This window comes from Myotis nattereri (assembly GCF_964212035.1).
Source record: "Myotis nattereri genome assembly, chromosome: 10".
In the NCBI taxonomy this organism is placed as follows: domain Eukaryota; kingdom Metazoa; phylum Chordata; class Mammalia; order Chiroptera; family Vespertilionidae; genus Myotis; species Myotis nattereri.
This window is the reverse complement of record NC_138085.1, coordinates 20,829,915-20,847,516: the sequence shown is the minus strand read 5'-3', so window position 1 is coordinate 20,847,516 and position 17,602 is coordinate 20,829,915. Positions and strand designations below refer to the sequence as shown.

The following is a 17,602-nucleotide window of genomic DNA, read 5'->3' as shown; positions in this document are numbered from 1 at the left end:
GTCATGCTGAGTTGTGGTCAGTATCATTGAATTAGAAGGCAAGAGAGCTCTCTCCCTGACACCACAGTACCTTTTCCACCTGCTGTGTCTAGTGCTGCTTTCATGTCCCCACACAGCCACCTCCTGCATTCCAGGCTGTGTTACCACTAGTCACCGCACAGCATCTCTGGAGCTTAAAATGCTCTGCAGAGTCAGCTGTGACCGGCAGCTGCCATTCCCAGAGCCCTTAACATCTCCATGACACAGGGCAGTGCGGGTCCTGGAGCAAGCGGCTCTGGAACATGACACCCAGAATGCCGTGCGAATGTTGAGAGGATGTGTCTCCTTTGGTCTTTTGGGTCTCGGCCCCTCAAACTAGTAACTCTAGGCTTTGAGGACAGCGGCACTGCCACACTTAAGACGCAGCAACCTTGTGTTTGGCGGGGCCACTGTATGTATTTGGAGGTGAACTGGATCCGCTTGGCAGTAGATGCCATGTTTCTACATCTGGATGAGCCCAAGGCGAAGAGAGCTCAGCCCTGCAGGTTGTGTACTGTTACTCCGAGGAGCCTGCCGTTCCGTGTCCTTGTGGCCGAGGGCCCAGCCTGAGCTCCCCGCGTGGGCCGTGTTCCCGGCCGTGTTCCCGGCGGAGCTGTCCAGCGCAGTGCACAGTGGGGGAGGGAGAGCAGTCATAGCTATGATGGGAGCTGTCCCGCTAAGGAAAGGAGCTTATGGGTAGGTCCCAGTTAAGGCATTTCCCTGAGTCCAAACTCTATTAAATGTAGGAGCTAATGTGCCATCTTTTCTTTGTAACCATAAATCTAGTCTATCAGGCTTGTTAATTGTGTGTTTTTTCCTTTGCTTCCAGGAGAGTCGACCTGGAGAAACCAACAGCTGTGTGGAAGAAATCATCCGGGTAAGGATCTTCCTTTACAAACCTTACTAGCTGGCTGGACAGTTTCCAGGTAGAAAGCAGTCATGTGGCTGTGTCGGCAGAGGGAGCTGGTTGTTTCGTGTCCGGCACTTTACCTTTTCTGCGGGGAATCACGCAAGTTGCCTAAATGCCTCTTGATGAAACCGCACTTCTTTTCGAGATCTGGGAGCTGCTCCTCAGTTGGGTGCCTTTGCCGGGGCTGAGGGGGCACTGGATTCACAGGACTAGCTGGGAGGCAGGAGAACAGAGTTAAGGTGGCATACGTGGCTGTGCTCACATTTGGAGGCCCCGTTTGTTAGGAGGCGTTTAGAAGCAGCTGTAATGGTCTGTACGTTAAGTCGGGCGGGGTTGCCTTGTTGTTTTCCCCCTAAATTTAACTGGAATCGGAAGCACTCTGACAAAGAGGCGTCTCGGAGTCCGGAAATGCACTTCGGTATTGCTTTGCATGTTACTACTTTGTGTGTTACTCTCGTAAACCTGTCCTTTTCGTCATGGTCATACGGAGTGGATGCCCTCCAGGAACCATTTCCTACCCAGAGGCACTTGGGCTGGGCTGTTGTCCCATATTAGTGTTTTCCTGCGTGTCCAAACTTATAGTCAGTGTCCTCTTCATCCATTTTTCTCTTCACTCATATTTTTAGGGGTGTAACCTAATAATTTACAGTTCTCAGCAAGCTGACACTGCATTCGGCAGAACACCAAGATAACTTAGACCAGATGGTGTGGAAGTTCTTTCCTTATAAAGGAAGAAAAAAAACCTTCATTTTAATATGTTTCTAAATTTTGGACACCCTACACACTTTTTCTTGAATTTCTAGTGAATTACAGTAACATGATTATTTGGTTAAAACTTTACATTGACCATCAGATTGTTTTCTGGGACAGGATGTTTTTTTTCTTCCTGGAAAGCATTATGTCATAAGTAAATCTTGGAACTCAAGTTGACCAAAATAATGAATTAAAGTTCGATTTGTTGAATTAATACTGACTTTTGTTTTTCTGGTAGAGATTTATATAGAAAACATTTTCAAAGCGGGTAGCTTCTGTTCTGGCATTTAAGGATATGTTAAAAAAAATACAGATTTTATTTTATATCTATGTTTTCTCTGTCCTGGAGTTTTGTTTCAGATTAAAGAACAGATAGTGTAAAATGCTGATATACTTTTCCTGTTTTTCTCTTTCAATGTGCTTTCCTCTTTGAGTCCAAATATTCAATGTTTAGGCCATCTTCCTTTGGTTGGTTATGGTGTTTACATCTATGGAATAACAATACCAGAACACACCGGGCCCCTCTTGGGTGCTGCTCTTTAAAACACTACCCCCCTACCCTTTCCTGTCTTCTCTGAGGATATAGAAGAAATCTGTCATGTGACCCTTCTTCTCCATACTCCACGCAGAGCTCGAAGTTTGAGTAGGAGCTTGAGTAATTCACAGACCAAAAGGATATAGTGTAGCTCTGGCCGGCTTGGCTCAGTGGATAGAGCGTCAGCCTGCGGACTGAAGGGTCCCAGGTTCGATTCCAGCCCAGGGCACATGCCTGGGTTGCGGGCTCAGTCCCCAGTAGGGGGTGTGAAGGAGGCAGCCGATCAATGATTCTCTCTCATCATTGATGTTTCTCTCTCTCTTTCCTTCTCCTTTCCTCTCTTAAATCAATAAAGAAATATATTTTTAAAAAAGGAAATAGTGTAAGTAATGTAAATTGTACCTAGAATAAACTGAATGCTGCAGCCAAGAGTTTAAAGCCTTAGTTTTTTTCCTTAAGAGAACTGAGGAGAGCCTCAGTCTGCCTTACCCCACTGCTGCGCTCCCAGGACACTGACCCCTAGTGCATCTACCACTGCCACAGCCCACCTCGAATCCAGTGTGGATAAAAGGGAGGGCCTGGACCAACCAGATCATTGATTCATATGCATATGCAAGGTGAGGGTAGTGGAGGCGGTGCCTTCATTAGCAGACAGCGAGCTCTCTGTAAGCTCCCCTCTTCCTAGAGCCCATGTGGAGTGGTCCGGGATGAGAGGAGCTGCAGAGTTGGAGGAAACAGGGCTGCGCAGGCAGACTTTGCCTCTCTCCTTACCTGTCAGCCTGAGGTATTGGTCTTTGGTGTTTAGGTAGTAGTTGGTATTTAGGCAGCTCCTCGAAGACACTGTCAGTGTTCTCATTTTGCCTGGACTGTTTTCTGGCTGTCCCCTGCCCCACGCACACCATTCACTCTCCAGGATCACCTTCCCCTCTTACCGTAAGCATGTCCTCTCCTGCAAACAAGCACGGGCTCTCTCAGCTGCAGCCTACTGTATGTGTATCTGTATTTGATGTGCATCAGTATTGCCCCTACACTGTGGCCCCCGTGTCTGGAATTTAGAATTCACGATTTTGTTGTGTGGATACCGTAATGAGTGAGCGAGTGAAAGAACCCTCCAAAAGAGAAGGGTGAGTATCATTTTGGCAGCTCACAAACATTCTTTTGGCTGTAAATCATGGAAACGGTGCCCTGGCCCTTTCAATGCTGGGTTCCCATGGCTGGTCTTTGTGGAGCCCAGTTTTCCTGGTGAGTTTCTCTCTCCTTGTGGTCCAAGGTCACCAAAGTTACTTGTTACTCACGGCCATCATGTTTAAGTGAAGGTTCCCTTTTGTTGTGGAGTAAGAGCAGGGGCATCAATAAATGCCTTAAAATGATGGAAATTGGGATATTCATTTAACATGTGTGAGTATGCCCTTTTCACATGGGAGGTACTGGGGGAACGACGGTGGGCCAAACAGACATGCCCCCTCTTCAACTCTACAGAAAATATAGCTAAGTTTTCATTTTACAAATAAATGTAGAATGTCAATTGTGATAAACACGGTTTTATGACAGCCTCCTTATCATAGGGCACGTGACCTAGTTTTGGGTCAAGAACAGCTTCCCCGAGGAAGCACCATTTGAACTGATAGTTGGAGGATGAGTAGGAAATCAGCCTCAGGGATGCAATGGTGAGGGTTCCAAGCAGAGGACATGCAAGAGCTTGGCTTGCAGAGACGCAGAAAGGCCAGGGAAGGCCAGAGTGGCTGGAGTGCAAGCGGGTAAAGGTCAGTCGGAGAAGCCAGATGTGCTGTGTATCAGTATTGCTCCTACACTGTGGCCCCGGTGTCTGGGATTTAGGATTCCTTCTCGGCCATGTTCAAGTTCCCATAAGCACAGGGAGCCAGTGAAGGATTCAGACGGGAGCAGTGTGGTCACATTGGCAATGTAAATGCACCACTAGCTGCTTCGGAGAATGGATTGAGGGCAAAAGGGATGAAGAAAAGGAGTGGAGGGTATTGCCAATGTCCAGAGGGGAGATGCTTTGTGGGGCACTCACAGACAAGGGAGCAGTGAGGGAGATGCTGGCTTTGAGGCAGAGAGGAATCATAAATTATTTTTAGTCATGTTGAGTGTAAAGTACCTTTTGAGACATTTCAGTAACATGGAGAATGTAAATGAACATACATGGGTCTGGAGCTCAGAACAGAGGTCTGAGCTGTAGACCAACATTTTTGGATTAATTAGCATGTTGGCAATAAAACCACAGAAATGGGTGAATTTGCCTGGGGAGACACTAGAGGCTGAAGAGCAATGAGAGTCTAAATTCCAACATTTAAAGGTCAGGAGAAGGAAGATCCAGTGGCCAGGGGAGACGAGAGGGAGTGGTTGGAGACACCGAGGGAAAACTGTGACAGTGAAAAGTCCTACAACCCATGGAAAGAGCGTGTCAAGCTCAGTGGTGCCCAGACTTTCCAAGGGGACAAGAGAGGCAAGGATCGAAAACCACCTGATGGATTGGGCAAACGACAGAAAAGTCACTGATGACTCACCTGGAGTGCTGGTTCTGTGGGGAGGCTGGGTGAATCCAGTCTGGAGAGATGGAGTCAGTGAGTTCTCTGAACAGTGAAAAGTCATAGAAAGGCCACAGTTCGTGAGGAAAGGCCGTAGTTTCCATTCGGATCCCTTTTCATTTGCAGTAAATGTGACATACTGTGACAACTACCAGGTGATGGAGAGCTAGCATTTATGATGAGTGAGACACTAACTTCCTTGCATGTGCTAACTCATTGAAGCATCACAGCTGCCCACAGGGAGGCACTGTTAACATCCCCACTTCACAGATGAAGAAACTGAGGCGAGAAGTTAAATACAACTTGCCCAAGGTCACAGAGTGAGTAAGTGGGAGAGTTGGGATCTTAACAAGCATCATCTGGCTTCAGTACCCTCTCTCTGTCTTAACAATTATGGTGTTTTATTAAATTAAGAAGCAGCACCGTCCCCCCCCCCCACACACACACACACACAACTCGCTGGTTCATTAATGAAACCACTTGTGTATTTTACTGTGAATGGGAGGTTTTCCATTTTTACATGTTTATGAATCAGAAGTGCCAGACCACGCGTTTGTGCGCTTGAACTCATAGAGGTTCTGTGGACAGTGTTACAAACTTTATTTTTTTAAATCCTCACCCAAGGGTATGTTTTGCTTTGTTTGTTTGTTTAGGAGAGAGAGGAAGGGGGAGAAGGAAAGAGAGAAACATCCATGTGAGAAACATCGATCTGTTGCCTCTCGTACACACCCCAACCGAGAACCAAACCGGCAACCTTTTTGGTGTGTGAGCCAACGCTCCAACCAGCTGAGCCACCCAGCCGGGGCTCCAACTTCATTTTTACACTTCTTTCTCTCTCCCCTGTCTTATTTTTGCTGAGGTGACTGTTTTCAAGTCATTTAAATATTACATCATGTTCTAAAAGGTAATTATTTTTTTTATTTTTACTCAGAGAATTTTTAATCCTAGGACTTAATAAATCTGTGCACTATTGAAACATTCACGTAACCGAGGGAGACCTTATAGCTGACTTCCATGAAGATGGGCAATAAGGGCTGGAAGCCCTCGTGGCTGACGTCTGTTTACAACAGACAGCTTCCTAAGTTACACGGTATTTCACCATAAAGGCTCCGCTGCTGCAGTACGTAGTGCTTTTTGTGGCATTACCCATTAGCGTAGAATGGCGTTAACATTTGTTCAGCAAATAAAATCCTTTACAACTTAATGGGGCTGTGCGGGGCTGGAACCTGGGATGCACACATTTCACGCAGACAGGTTTAGCTGGCGCTGGCTGAGGGGCAGCGTGCATCACAGAGCGAGCCTCTCAGCGGGAGACCTGAGTTGAGATTCTGGCTTGGACTTTAGGGATGAACTCAGGGTCGATTTCAGTGCAGCATCTGAGCAGATGACCTTCTTGGCTTCCATCTGAAGACGCTAATTCAGTGCCCGTGTCCTGTGAGACATTCATAGTGAGTACCTACCTAGAGTTGCAGTTCCGTTTATCGGAAGCAGGTAACTGGTGGTGGTTTAAATTCTGGAGACCCAGAGCAGTGTTCTGACGCAGTAATTGAACAGACTGCCGACAAGTAAAGGGGACTCCTTCTCCCTGGTTTTCTGGAAACTAAGGCACCTCCTGGGAGACCGTGCGTGAGGAGAGAGCTGAGCGTGGTGTCACACGAAATGCACCTCACTGAGCCCCCTCCCCCACCATGTATTCAGACGCTGGGTGGTGGGCTGAGAGGAACCTTGGCTTGAATGTCCACATGCTCCTTAACCCAGTGAACATGTTGGCCACCTGGGAGAAGCCAGAGAAGGAAGGGGCGGCTTGTTTTGAGTGACTGTTTGGGCCATTTGCAGAGCTGGACCCAGGCCGGACTCCCCTGCTTCAGACCAGACCAGCTCTTCCTTATAACTTACTTCATTTGTTTCAAACAGTAAAGATTTTACCAGTGACTAAAAGAAGCCCACAAATGGCAAAATCAATGCCATTTTATAACTATAACTATAAGGGAGCCCCATTGGCATATCCCATTACTCATGGTAGTAAAATCAAATCAAAGTCAACGAGAAGTAGGTTAGAGAAATTCACTGAGAAAAACCTACTCTACTTGCCCAAGAGAAATTAGCTTCACTTGGCAGGGTTTAATTTTGAATTTTTCTTTAAAAATTTTTTTTTTATCATTTTTAGAGAGAAAGCAAGGAAGAGAGAGAGAGAGAAGCATTGATGCGTTGTTCCACTTTCCGAGGCATTCATTGGTTGATTCTTGTATGTGCCCTGACCAGGGAGTGAACCTATAACCTTGGCGGATCCCTCTACCAACTGAGCTAACCAGCCAGGCCTCTTTTTGCATTTTCAATAGATGTTATTATATTTGTCCTTTGGGCTGAAACCAAAAACTCTCTTTAAATGGCTCCACCCCTGCTAAGGGTGCCCAGTGTCTGTGAGGGTGTCCCACGGCCTGCTCCTACTGGCTACACTCTGCAGGTGGTCAGTTTCCGTGGAGCTGGGGCAGGAGACCACTCTACAGGATCTGTTCTGAGCCCAGACATTTTGGGGGGATGGCCAATAGAACCCTGGAAGTGCTGAAGCCCCCATTATGAAGGACTGCCTCTTGCCTTTCTACATTCCCCTGTCTCCTTCTGAACTGCACCATGAGAAGTCACAGAGGCATTTACAGGACCTTGGGGATAGAGACTAAGGGGATGTTAGCAGCCAAAGTAGCTGGAAGTCTGTGGAAGATATTTTCTGCCCTAAAGGGCGGGTTCTGATACCTTAGTCAGTGTCTTTGCATGGGTGTCTGTCAGTATGTGACTGGAAGAAAGGAAGAGGCACGCAAATCGTGTTAACCAGGACCAGCTGCTACCGGCTACGATGGAAGCCAGTGGAGCTGACGCCTCCCATTGACCCAGGCTGGCAGTCAGGAGAGGGCCAAGGGGGCATGTTGCATAGAGAGCATGACGGGCCGGGTTTCTGGTAATGTCCTTTTTTAAATTTTATCTTTACTGTCGAAAGTATTACGTATGTCCCCTTCCCCCCCCCTCCCATTGACTTCTTCTAACCTGCCCCCCACCCCCAGGCCTTCACCACCCTATCGACTGTGTCCATGGTTTATTCTTCAATGTCTTGGACACTTAATCTGAGTTTCTCTTAAGTGCTGTTCTGAAAATGACTTATTTTCATTATTATATGTGGGGTCTTTTAATAAAGAATATTTGGGGGTACTAATTAAGAAACATAAAATATTAAAATAATAGCTGAAGTGATATTAATACTACAATACGAAGGCAAATATAGTTCCACGTGTTGCAGAAGTATTTTGGAGTGTGTGTTTGTGTGAGAACGTTTTCAGCATGCAGGGCCCTGTGACCTGCTTCACCTCACCCTGCACCTTTTGGTTCTCTCGCTGACCTGGGAACGGTCAGGCAGCTGGTCCTCGCACACAGGTCCTAGGATACAGGTCACCGAGGCCTCAGTGCCATCACTGCCCCGTCAGCTTCCCTAAGGTCACTGCGTCCTCCTCCCAGTGTCCGCCTGTGGCTGGCACAGCCACGCGCGAGGCATTGCCCTCTGAGCCCGGGTCCTCTGTGGGCAGCTCCTCTGGTCCCTTAGCAGGGCACCATCGTGCTTGGGCCCTTGTTCTGTCCCCAAGTCTCACCACCTGAATTCCTCCAGGATTTCTGGGATGGAGCCGTGAAACCTCCTCTACCAGCCAGCGCTGGGGGCTGGATTCTGGACCCCTGAGGTCAGCCAGGCAGAGTGCCCCCTCATTTATGCTGAATCATGGTGGCTGGACTAGCCCATCTCCCTCCAGTGTGGCTTCTGCTCTCGGGAGCTCCCTGTTGACTTGGCTCACCTGGCACCACTGCCTGCAGGTGTTTTACCTCCGTCACCCCACCTCCAGCCACTGTTTACCTTCCAAGCCCCACTAAGACGTCTGTTCCTCCAGGGATCCTTCCTGGCTCCCCGAGTCTGACTTTAATGCTTCGATTCCCTATTTCCCAGGAACCCCCTACTCTTATTCTTCTTCCTTAGCCCATTAGGCCCGTCTCCAGGGGCTGGCACAATGACTGGCGCATAGTAGATGTCTAATAAATACCAACTAAGTGGGCGAAAACCAATAACTTTGACCTTTTGCTCAGTGTCTGTCCCTGCTCCCCACCTGTCTTCCTCCCAGTCCTGCAACAAAAAGGTTGAGGTGTTCATTTAAAACATCAGATCTCCACGGGCTGCCCTGCGAGGCTGCGTGTTACCCGGGGTGTGAGAACACAGCAGTAGCACAGATGCGCAGTCTGTGCCCTGCTCATGGCGGCAGGGAGCGAGGGAGCCTGGCCCTCTGCCTGCGGTTCCCGCAGCAACGCCAGCGCCTCCGCACCCACCACTTGTACTCCCATGATCTTCCATGGGCCTGAGTTCTCCATTTTGAGAGATAATGAGTGCGATGTACAAGTTGAAGAATCAGGATAATAACTTCGCAGGGATAATTTGGCTAATTACTTTGTTGCTGCTCCTAGAATCAAGGGCTGGAAGTCAAAGCTATTTCCAAGCTATTGCCACTGTTAATATGTTCTGTGTAAAGCAATTCTTGGAACAAGAACACATTAAAACACATCCATCCAAAGTGATCAACCCAAGACATTCATTTTAAAATTGTGTTTATTATCATTAAACCACACACAGTCTTTTCTGTTATTTTTTTTTTTTGGAATTGAGGGTTGTGAAATTACACCAATTTTCTGCAGATGACTATTGTACACTCACAGGAAAGCTTAAAACAATTTCTAAGATATAAAATGATGGGTAGCCAGGTGTCGCCATTCTTGGACCTCCCAGATTAACTACTTACTGAGCGTGAGGGGTTTCCCTCGTGCCTCGCTCCACTCCTGGCCCACGTGGGCCTCACTGCCCTGGCACAGTGCTGCCTGGCACGGCGGCCTCTGCGGAGCCTCCCGCCAGCACCGCTTCCCCACGCCTCCAGGGTCCGATCAAAATCAGGAGCGGTGCATCTGCTGTCTCCAGACACTAACCTCGAATTGTCCTGTGGTAACACTAGGTGACTTACTTATTGTAGCTTCCCTTCTTCCGCTGCTTGTCCACCGGGGCCGGGGGGAGAGGGGGAGGAAGGAGGGGAGCCTATTGTGCAAAAGGATGTCTTTCTCTCTCTGAATTTCCTAGAAAGTTATAGAAGTTGTAATCTATGGACAATTCACTGTTGTTACAACTTTTTCATTACAATGTTTTTATTTTAGTGCCTAATTTTTTTTAAAATATATTTTATTGATTTTTTACAGAGAGGAAGGGAGAGAGATAGAGAGATAGAAACATCGATAAGAGAGAAACATCGATCAGCTGCCTCCAGCATATCTCCTACTGGGGATGTGCCCGCAACCCAGGTACATGCCCTTGACCGGAATCGAACCTGGGACCTTTCAGTCCGCAGGCCGATGCTCTATCCACTGAGTCAAACCGGTTTTGGCTAGTGCCTAATTTTTAAAATTCTAACTCTAAATTAGAGGTCTGTGATTCTGTGGAATTAAACATAATAAGGTTTTTATATTCTTCTCTTTTTTTTTAAGTATTTCTCTATGAGCATTGATTGGGCTTCTGAACCTGATTTTAAAATCCTGAGATCAGCATGGTTATTATCGATTTATTATACATTAATTTAAATCCTCAGCTACTGCGAAATACCTTCTAATAGTCTCACATGTAGAGTTATTTCTCTATATAAAGTACATTTTTAAAAAAATCATTCCAGAATTTTATATTAATTAATAGAATATTGTCAAAATAGTTGCATCTGCATATTTACTTTATGAGCCATTTTAGCTCTCCCTTCTCTGGCAATAACGGTGACCTAACAGCATGTTGGTTCAGCTTTTTAAAAATACGTTTGAATTCAGTTAACAGAGTATATCTGTGGTGGGAATGGTGGAGAATAGGCTCTTTAACCTAGAACCTTAAGAATTAACTAAACATGTTAGTAACAGCTTCAAAAAAATGAGCAGCCCCCCAAAGCCTACCTAGGCTGCCTCACAGGAAACCAAATCACAGAGTAAGGCCCTGCTGAGCCAAAGACTCGCTTCAAATCCGAAAGCCTTTGAAAAATATTCAGATTTTTCACCGCAGAGAACCAGGGCGAAGGGGAAGAGGGAAAGAAACCAGCCACATGCAGTAAAGATGATCCTGCGCAGGCAAGTGGAATAAAAAAGAGCCGCAGGCCTTCCCCAGGCAGCAGGACAGAAACCTCTCCTCTGCTCTCCCTCATAAGCACTTCTCTTCCTGATTTTTTAACTTTCCTTGTTTCTTTCCCTGATCATCTCTCACTACCCCTCCACACACACCCCTCCACACACGCCCCACCCCAGACTCTGGAAAAGGCAGGAAATGGACCTGAGTTCTTTGGGAGGTTCCCCAGTTATTTTATGAAACGAGGAGCCGACTGTGATGCGAATAAAAACCCAAGCGCAGATTCCCAACATGTTTCCAGCCGTGTGGAGGGGGGAGGAGGGCCGTGGTAACTGGAGTCATCCACAGATCAGCAGCAGCCCTTGGATGGTTGAAATGATTAATCACTCCGGCACAAAAGAACACAAAAGGAGATTTGTTAAGAGGGCCAGCTCCAGAGGGCACATGCTTGTCTGCTTAATGATGTATTTTTAAAGTGTGGCCACATCAAAAGCCAAGCACATGCAAAAGGAGGGGAAATGAAAAGGCAGCGAGCACCATCTTTGGTGAATTAGAACAAATGTTTAGGAAATCAGATCAGCGATAATTTTGGTTTGAGCTTTTTAAAAACGTGTTCCTTCGCCCTACTCTACCCAGGCCCCAGTGTCTTAGCCGCACGGGAACACTTCGAGCCCCTCGCAGAATGGGTGCTGGACCTGTCAGCACTAAAAATCATCCAGAGCCGATGAATCAATAGTGCATGTTAGCCTCCCTTTCTTGGAAGTCAGAAGGATGGGGACTGGAGCAGACCCCATGACTTCACGCAACGGAAACAACAGTGATGGCATTGCTTAACCTGTGGTGGTGGCTCACTGTGCCCTTAACATCCCGTGTCTCTTTCAGTCCTCACCATGACCCCTATGATGTCATTTTCATCTTATGGAAGAGGAACTTCACATGTGGGGAGGTTAACAGACAGCAATGACGAGACTTGGTTAGGGTTTAAACTCGGGCCTCGCAGACAACAGAGCCCGTTTATAAACACAGTACAGTGTGATTTTTTAAAAATCTGAATATTTTTTAAATGGAAGACTAAGCAAATTCTCCCTGTGGGGCTGTATCAGGACCGGAGTGTTTGTACTGCCTGTTTCTCACAGGCCCGAGGAAGCCAGGTGACGCGCCAGGTGCTGCCTTCATTGCTTCTGGGATGAGAAGCTGCCCAGGGTCGCCTGAGGCTCCAGGCCTGCAGTCTAGCGCGAGGGGTGCGTGCGCAGTGAGCACAGAAATACCTTTGAGAGCCCCTTACACGTTGCTCTCGACTGTGCACTCACGCGTGTCCTGGTTACTGAGTTCTGCATCTTGAAAACTGGGCTCCTTTTCGTCAGCCTGTTTCCTGCTGCCCTCTGAGGAGCTCTGTTACTCACCCCTCCTAGGAATCCCCCTGCCCTTATTGGCCCAGGAAGGGCCACAGTAGTCCACACTGCCCTTATCCCCAGGAGAGGGGCGGGGAAGGATGGAGAACCCAGAGACACCAAGAGTTGGTTCCCAGGGGCGAAGCCGTAGCACCTCTCCCTGTAAGGACAGGAGTTTTCTCTCCTGTTCAACCACAGCTCTTCCACAGACTGGCTGTGGGGCGCGGAGCCAACAGAGATCTCAATGTAGTGGACATTTTGCAAAAACAAAAAGAAAAGCTGTCGTTTTCCCTCATTATCTGATACGGTTGTAACATCTATTGCTGGATAAATTTGTGAACACGCACGTCTTGGTGAGTCAGCGTGCCTCACTCTCTCTAATAAAGTGTTTTCGTTCGACAAGTAGGGTTCTGGAAGCAAACAAGTTTTGTAAGTGCGGGATTGGAAAAAGCATTTTAATTTGGAACTGGCTACTATTAGCAGCTATATATTCTTGTTAGGATAATCAAGTGTTTTCAGATTCCTTAGAGATGAGGTTTACTTAAAGAAATCTTAGTCTGTAAACTCTAATTGTAGGATGTTTGTAAGATTATCGCTGCTGAGAAACAATTCCTTTGCTAAACGATTCTTGGCTATGTATAGGAAAAGATTAACCTAGGATCAATAGCAAACTTCCCTAAAGATTCTAGATACTTGCTTTACAATTTCTTAAAAACTTAGCATTAATAGAAAAACAAAAGTGATAGAAATCACTTTGAGTTTGATTGAAAGGCAGCAATAAAATATAAAGACAACGCTTCCTTGGAATAAAAATGAAAGCCAATAGGACTTCATAAATCATTTTACAAAAATACAGGATTTTTTTTATACAACTGTTCCTTAGGTAGGTGCACTAAGGCGCTGCAAAGGGAATAAAAGCAGACTACACCCCCTGGTGGAACATATGTTTGCTAGGCAGTACATAGCTTTTCATCACTGTAAGTACAGTTAAAGTGCTTATTTAAATCTCTGTGCCGTCTTAGCTGATTGTAAAACCATGTTCATTTATGTCAGCTTATGCCTATACATTGCTTTTATAAGTATATGGTTATACTAAGTATGCCTAATTATGAATCAGATTACCCAGGCAAAGTAATTTTTATAATATATGTCTTAGTCTGCTGTGTTTCTCAAGACTCCTTTAGAGAGCTCAGAAAGGATTAAAACTCATGCATAACTTCTAACTTACAGCAGTATTTTCACATCGAAATACACTTGGTAGATTGCTTGGACCAGCCCTCTTGCTTATTGGCACATTACATGAAACCCTCCTACTTCAATATAAATTCTTTCTACATAAAGACTTAGCAACTGAGGAGAGCAATGTAAAACTCAGAAGTCTACTGGGAGTTGAAAGGACAGTGAATGAAAATAGTGGAAGTCTGTAAAGAGGTAATTCACAACATCGCAGCCTTCACACGGGCCCTTAAAAGAAGACACAGGAAGGGAAGTGGGATGACATATGAAGGGTTGTGTGTTTCTTTTTAATATTGTATTTTTCATTTATATACATATTTAATTTCAGTTAGAATGAGAAGACCTTCATTTCTGTATGGTTTGGTAGCACCCAGCAATAATCTCAGTAAGTAAATTACTTATTGGAAATTTAACTTCATGAGAAAACTGACTCATTCTATACTTAAAGACATCATACAGCCTGGCTGGTGAGGCTCAGTGGTTGAGCATCAACCTAGGAACCAAGAGGTCACCAGTTCATTTCCTGATCTGGGCACATGTGTGGGTTTCTGGCTCAACCCCCAGTAGGGCCTGTGCAGGAGGCAGCCAGTCGATGATGTTCCTTTCTCATCGATGTTTCTATTTTTCTACCCTCTCCCTTCCTCTCTTTCTCAAAATCAATAAAGACACATTTCATTAAAAAAAGACATAATATATGCTTTCAAGTATGGGACATAATACTTGTTAAATTGTATTCAATTCCTTGAGTTATTTTTTTTAAGTGATTTCTAGGGTCCGTAAATGAGTAAAAGCTTATATTGCACATATGCTAAATTCATGTCTTCATGGTAATGCAAAGGCATCTAAATTTATAAACTTTATTTTTGCCTCAGGTAGGAATCTACTTGAGTGAACTAGGAGTTCATAATGATACCTATGATTACTTGAAAATGAAGAATAATCAGTAGTAAGTTTTCTAAATTATTTCTTCTCTGCCCGGGGCACCCATCGTGTGCTTCACGGGCTGGTTGTGTAGCTCAAAGGAGACTGAGGCTGGCACACAACTTGGTAACAGGCTGTTAAAAACAGTCCCTCAGCTCAGAGCTACAGAAGGCGGAGCCAGAGGAGCATGGCTTCCTCTTCTCCATCAGCACAAAAGCTGGAGAAACAGAAAATTAACTACTGCTGTTAAACCCACGAAAGAACTGAAGTCACAGAGCAGCCAATTAACCTGCAAGGTGAAGAGAGACGGCACCTTCAGAAAGGCAAGCCCTGAGCACTTGCTTATATGGGAGGCCACGCAGAGCACATGGACCAGTGAGAAGAGCCAGCCGGAAACTTGCTGTGAGTTGCTAAAGGCAAATGTTGGGTTCCCAGGAAGGAGGGCGCCACCAACACAAGGCGGTTTGCAGATCTTTCAGGTTTTTCCTGCACCAGGTGCTCATGGGGAGACCGGGGCAGGCAGCGGAGCCTCTCCTGGGGGTTGGCTGGGGAGATGAACAGCAGCCTCTGCCAAACCTCCCAGACCCACTCCTGTCTCTCCCTCTGACTTGACATCTTCCTCTGCGGGAGGAAGGGCACAGAACTGCAGCCTGGGGGCCTGCTGACCCCTGTAGCTCAGGGAGAGGAATGGCACCCACCACCAAAACTCCACTCTGTCTCATCTCCTGTCATTTCTAAGAAACAGAAGCTTTCATCTTCACGGAGAAGGGCAGTTCAAATGCATCTTGAGGTCCCTGGGGGAAACCCATCATCCCTGGGGAGGAGAGCAAGAGGAAACTGAAAGTTCTGCCCCTGGGCAAGGGCAGGAGTGCCTGCTGCCTAACATTCCATGAGGCCTGGAGCAAGGCCACTCCACCAACTCACGGTCACAGTGCCAGCTAAAACCAGGCGCAAGCCGAACGCTAGCGACCCTCTTCCCAACTCTCCAGCCACCGCACGAACGAGCCCTGAGTAGAAATAGCAGCGGGATACAACCGGGGGAGCTGTGCGAAGAGAAGACTCGCGCAGAGCCAGGCAGAGAGCAGACGTTATGTCCAGCCCAACTCCTGACCTAGGTTAGCAAACCTCCACTCTGAAGACCTCACAGGAAGAAAGGCGTTCTCATCTCCAGGCACAGAGCATAGTTCCCTCAGAATCTACTGTTGCATACAACACGTCTGGCTTTCAGCAAAGGCTTAGGAGACATGTTTTAAAAATTAAGGGGGAAAACACAGTCTGAAGGGACAGAACAATTATTAGAACCAGAATCAGATGCAAACCAACTGTTAGAACTATCAGGGAACTTAAATGGCTACGATTAGTATGTTAATGGCTCTTAAGGAAAAGACAGAGAGCATGCAAAATCATGTAGGTAACTTCTCTAGGGACATACAAACTACAAAGAGAGGCACATGAAAACCTTTGAGAAAAGGAAAGCAGAGAAGCCAAGAACGCCTGTAATGGGTTTATCAGTAGACTGGGCACAGCTGAGGAAAGAACCCATGAATAAAATAAATAAGTCAATAGAAGTTACTCAAACTGAATACAAAGAGATAAAAATGTGAGGGGAGAAAAAAATGAACAGAGCATCCCAAGACCTGTAGGACAATTATAAGTGGACAGACATTCATGTAATTGGAATCCCCTGAGGAGAAAAGAAAAACAGGGCAGAGGAAATCATGGCCAAGAATTTTCCAAAACTAAACAGCCTAAGTGCCCATCAGCAGATAAGTGGATAAAAAAAAACACACTATGGTACATTTACACAATGGAATACTACGCAGCAATAAAAAAGAGAGGACTTTTACCATTTTCAAAGCATGGATGGACCTGTGGAGTATTATGCTGAGCAAAATAGCCTGTCAGAGAAAGATAAGTATCACATGATCTCACTTATATGTGGAATCTAATGAACCAGCTAAACTAATGATCAAAAATAGACCCCAAGTCATAGAACAGTGAACAGACTGTTGAACCTCAGAGGGAAGGCAGGGGAGAGGGTTGGGAAGAATTCAACCAATGAACTGTTATGCATATATGCATAACCTGTGGACACAAACAATGGGGTGGTGAGGGCCTGGGGGGGATGGGAGCAGGCTGAAAGAGGTTAATGGGTGCGGGGGGGGGGGGGGAGAAGGAGGACCTACCTATGTAATACTTTCAACAATAAAGATTTTTTTAAAGAAAATAAATAATAAAATTAATAATAAAAAATTTTCCAAAATTTGTGACAGACACCAAACCACATATTCCAGAAGCTCAGGCTCTGGGATGCCCAACATGATAAATACAAACACACATACACAAGCGCGCACACACACACACACACACACACTCCACAGTCTATACCAGTGATGGTGAACCTATGACACACGTGTCAGAGGTGACACGTAAACTCATTTTTTTTGGTTGATTTTTCTTTGTTAAATGGCATTTAAATATATAAAATAAATATCAAAAATATAAATCTTTGTTTTACTATGGTTGCAACTATCAAAAAATTTCTATATGTGACACGGTACCAGAGTTAAGTTAGGGTTTTTCAAAACGCTGACACGCTGAGCTCAAAAGGTTCGCCATCACTGGTCTAGACTATTCTAACTGCTGAAAACCAAAGACAGAAGATCTTGAAGTTGGCCAGAAAAAGAAAAGACACATTACCAACAGTGAACCATGGATGGGGATTTCAGCAGACTTCTCATTAGTAACCAAGCAAGCAGTAGACAAGTCCCATCTATAAAGTGCTGAAAGGAAAAACTGTCAGCTCAGATTTGTTTCAGCAAAAAACATTATCCACAAGTTAAAGAGAAGTAGAGTTTTACACGAACAAAAACGGAGAGAACTTATTACCTGCAGACCTACTTCACAAGGAATGCTAAAGGAAGTTCTTGAGGCAGACGGAATATGATGTAGTCAGAAACTCAGTTCTACACATGCAGAAATAAAAAGTGTCAGACGTGAAATAAACAAAGAGTGAAAGAGCCACGACAGCATAGTAGATGCGGGAGCCGCCGGGAGCCAGGCCTTATGCTGAGTTCTTGTATTTGCTCCTGAAAATGCAGCCATTACACATTACTGAGTGGG

The 17,602-nt window shown here is 45.8% G+C and overlaps 1 protein-coding gene across 2 annotated transcripts in view; it reads left to right on the top strand.

The window, feature by feature from the left end:
• Positions 1-17,602, top strand: part of AFF3 (ALF transcription elongation factor 3) — a gene marked incomplete at its 5' end in the record, with an annotated part of 493,443 nt that overhangs the window by 247,732 nt on the left and 228,109 nt on the right. For both annotated transcript variants that reach the window (XM_081100521.1, XM_081100522.1), the window contains one exon: positions 848-895. In XM_081100521.1, coding sequence (XP_080956647.1) covers positions 848-895 — 48 coding nt within the window. The remainder of the gene's footprint in view (positions 1-847; positions 896-17,602) is intronic.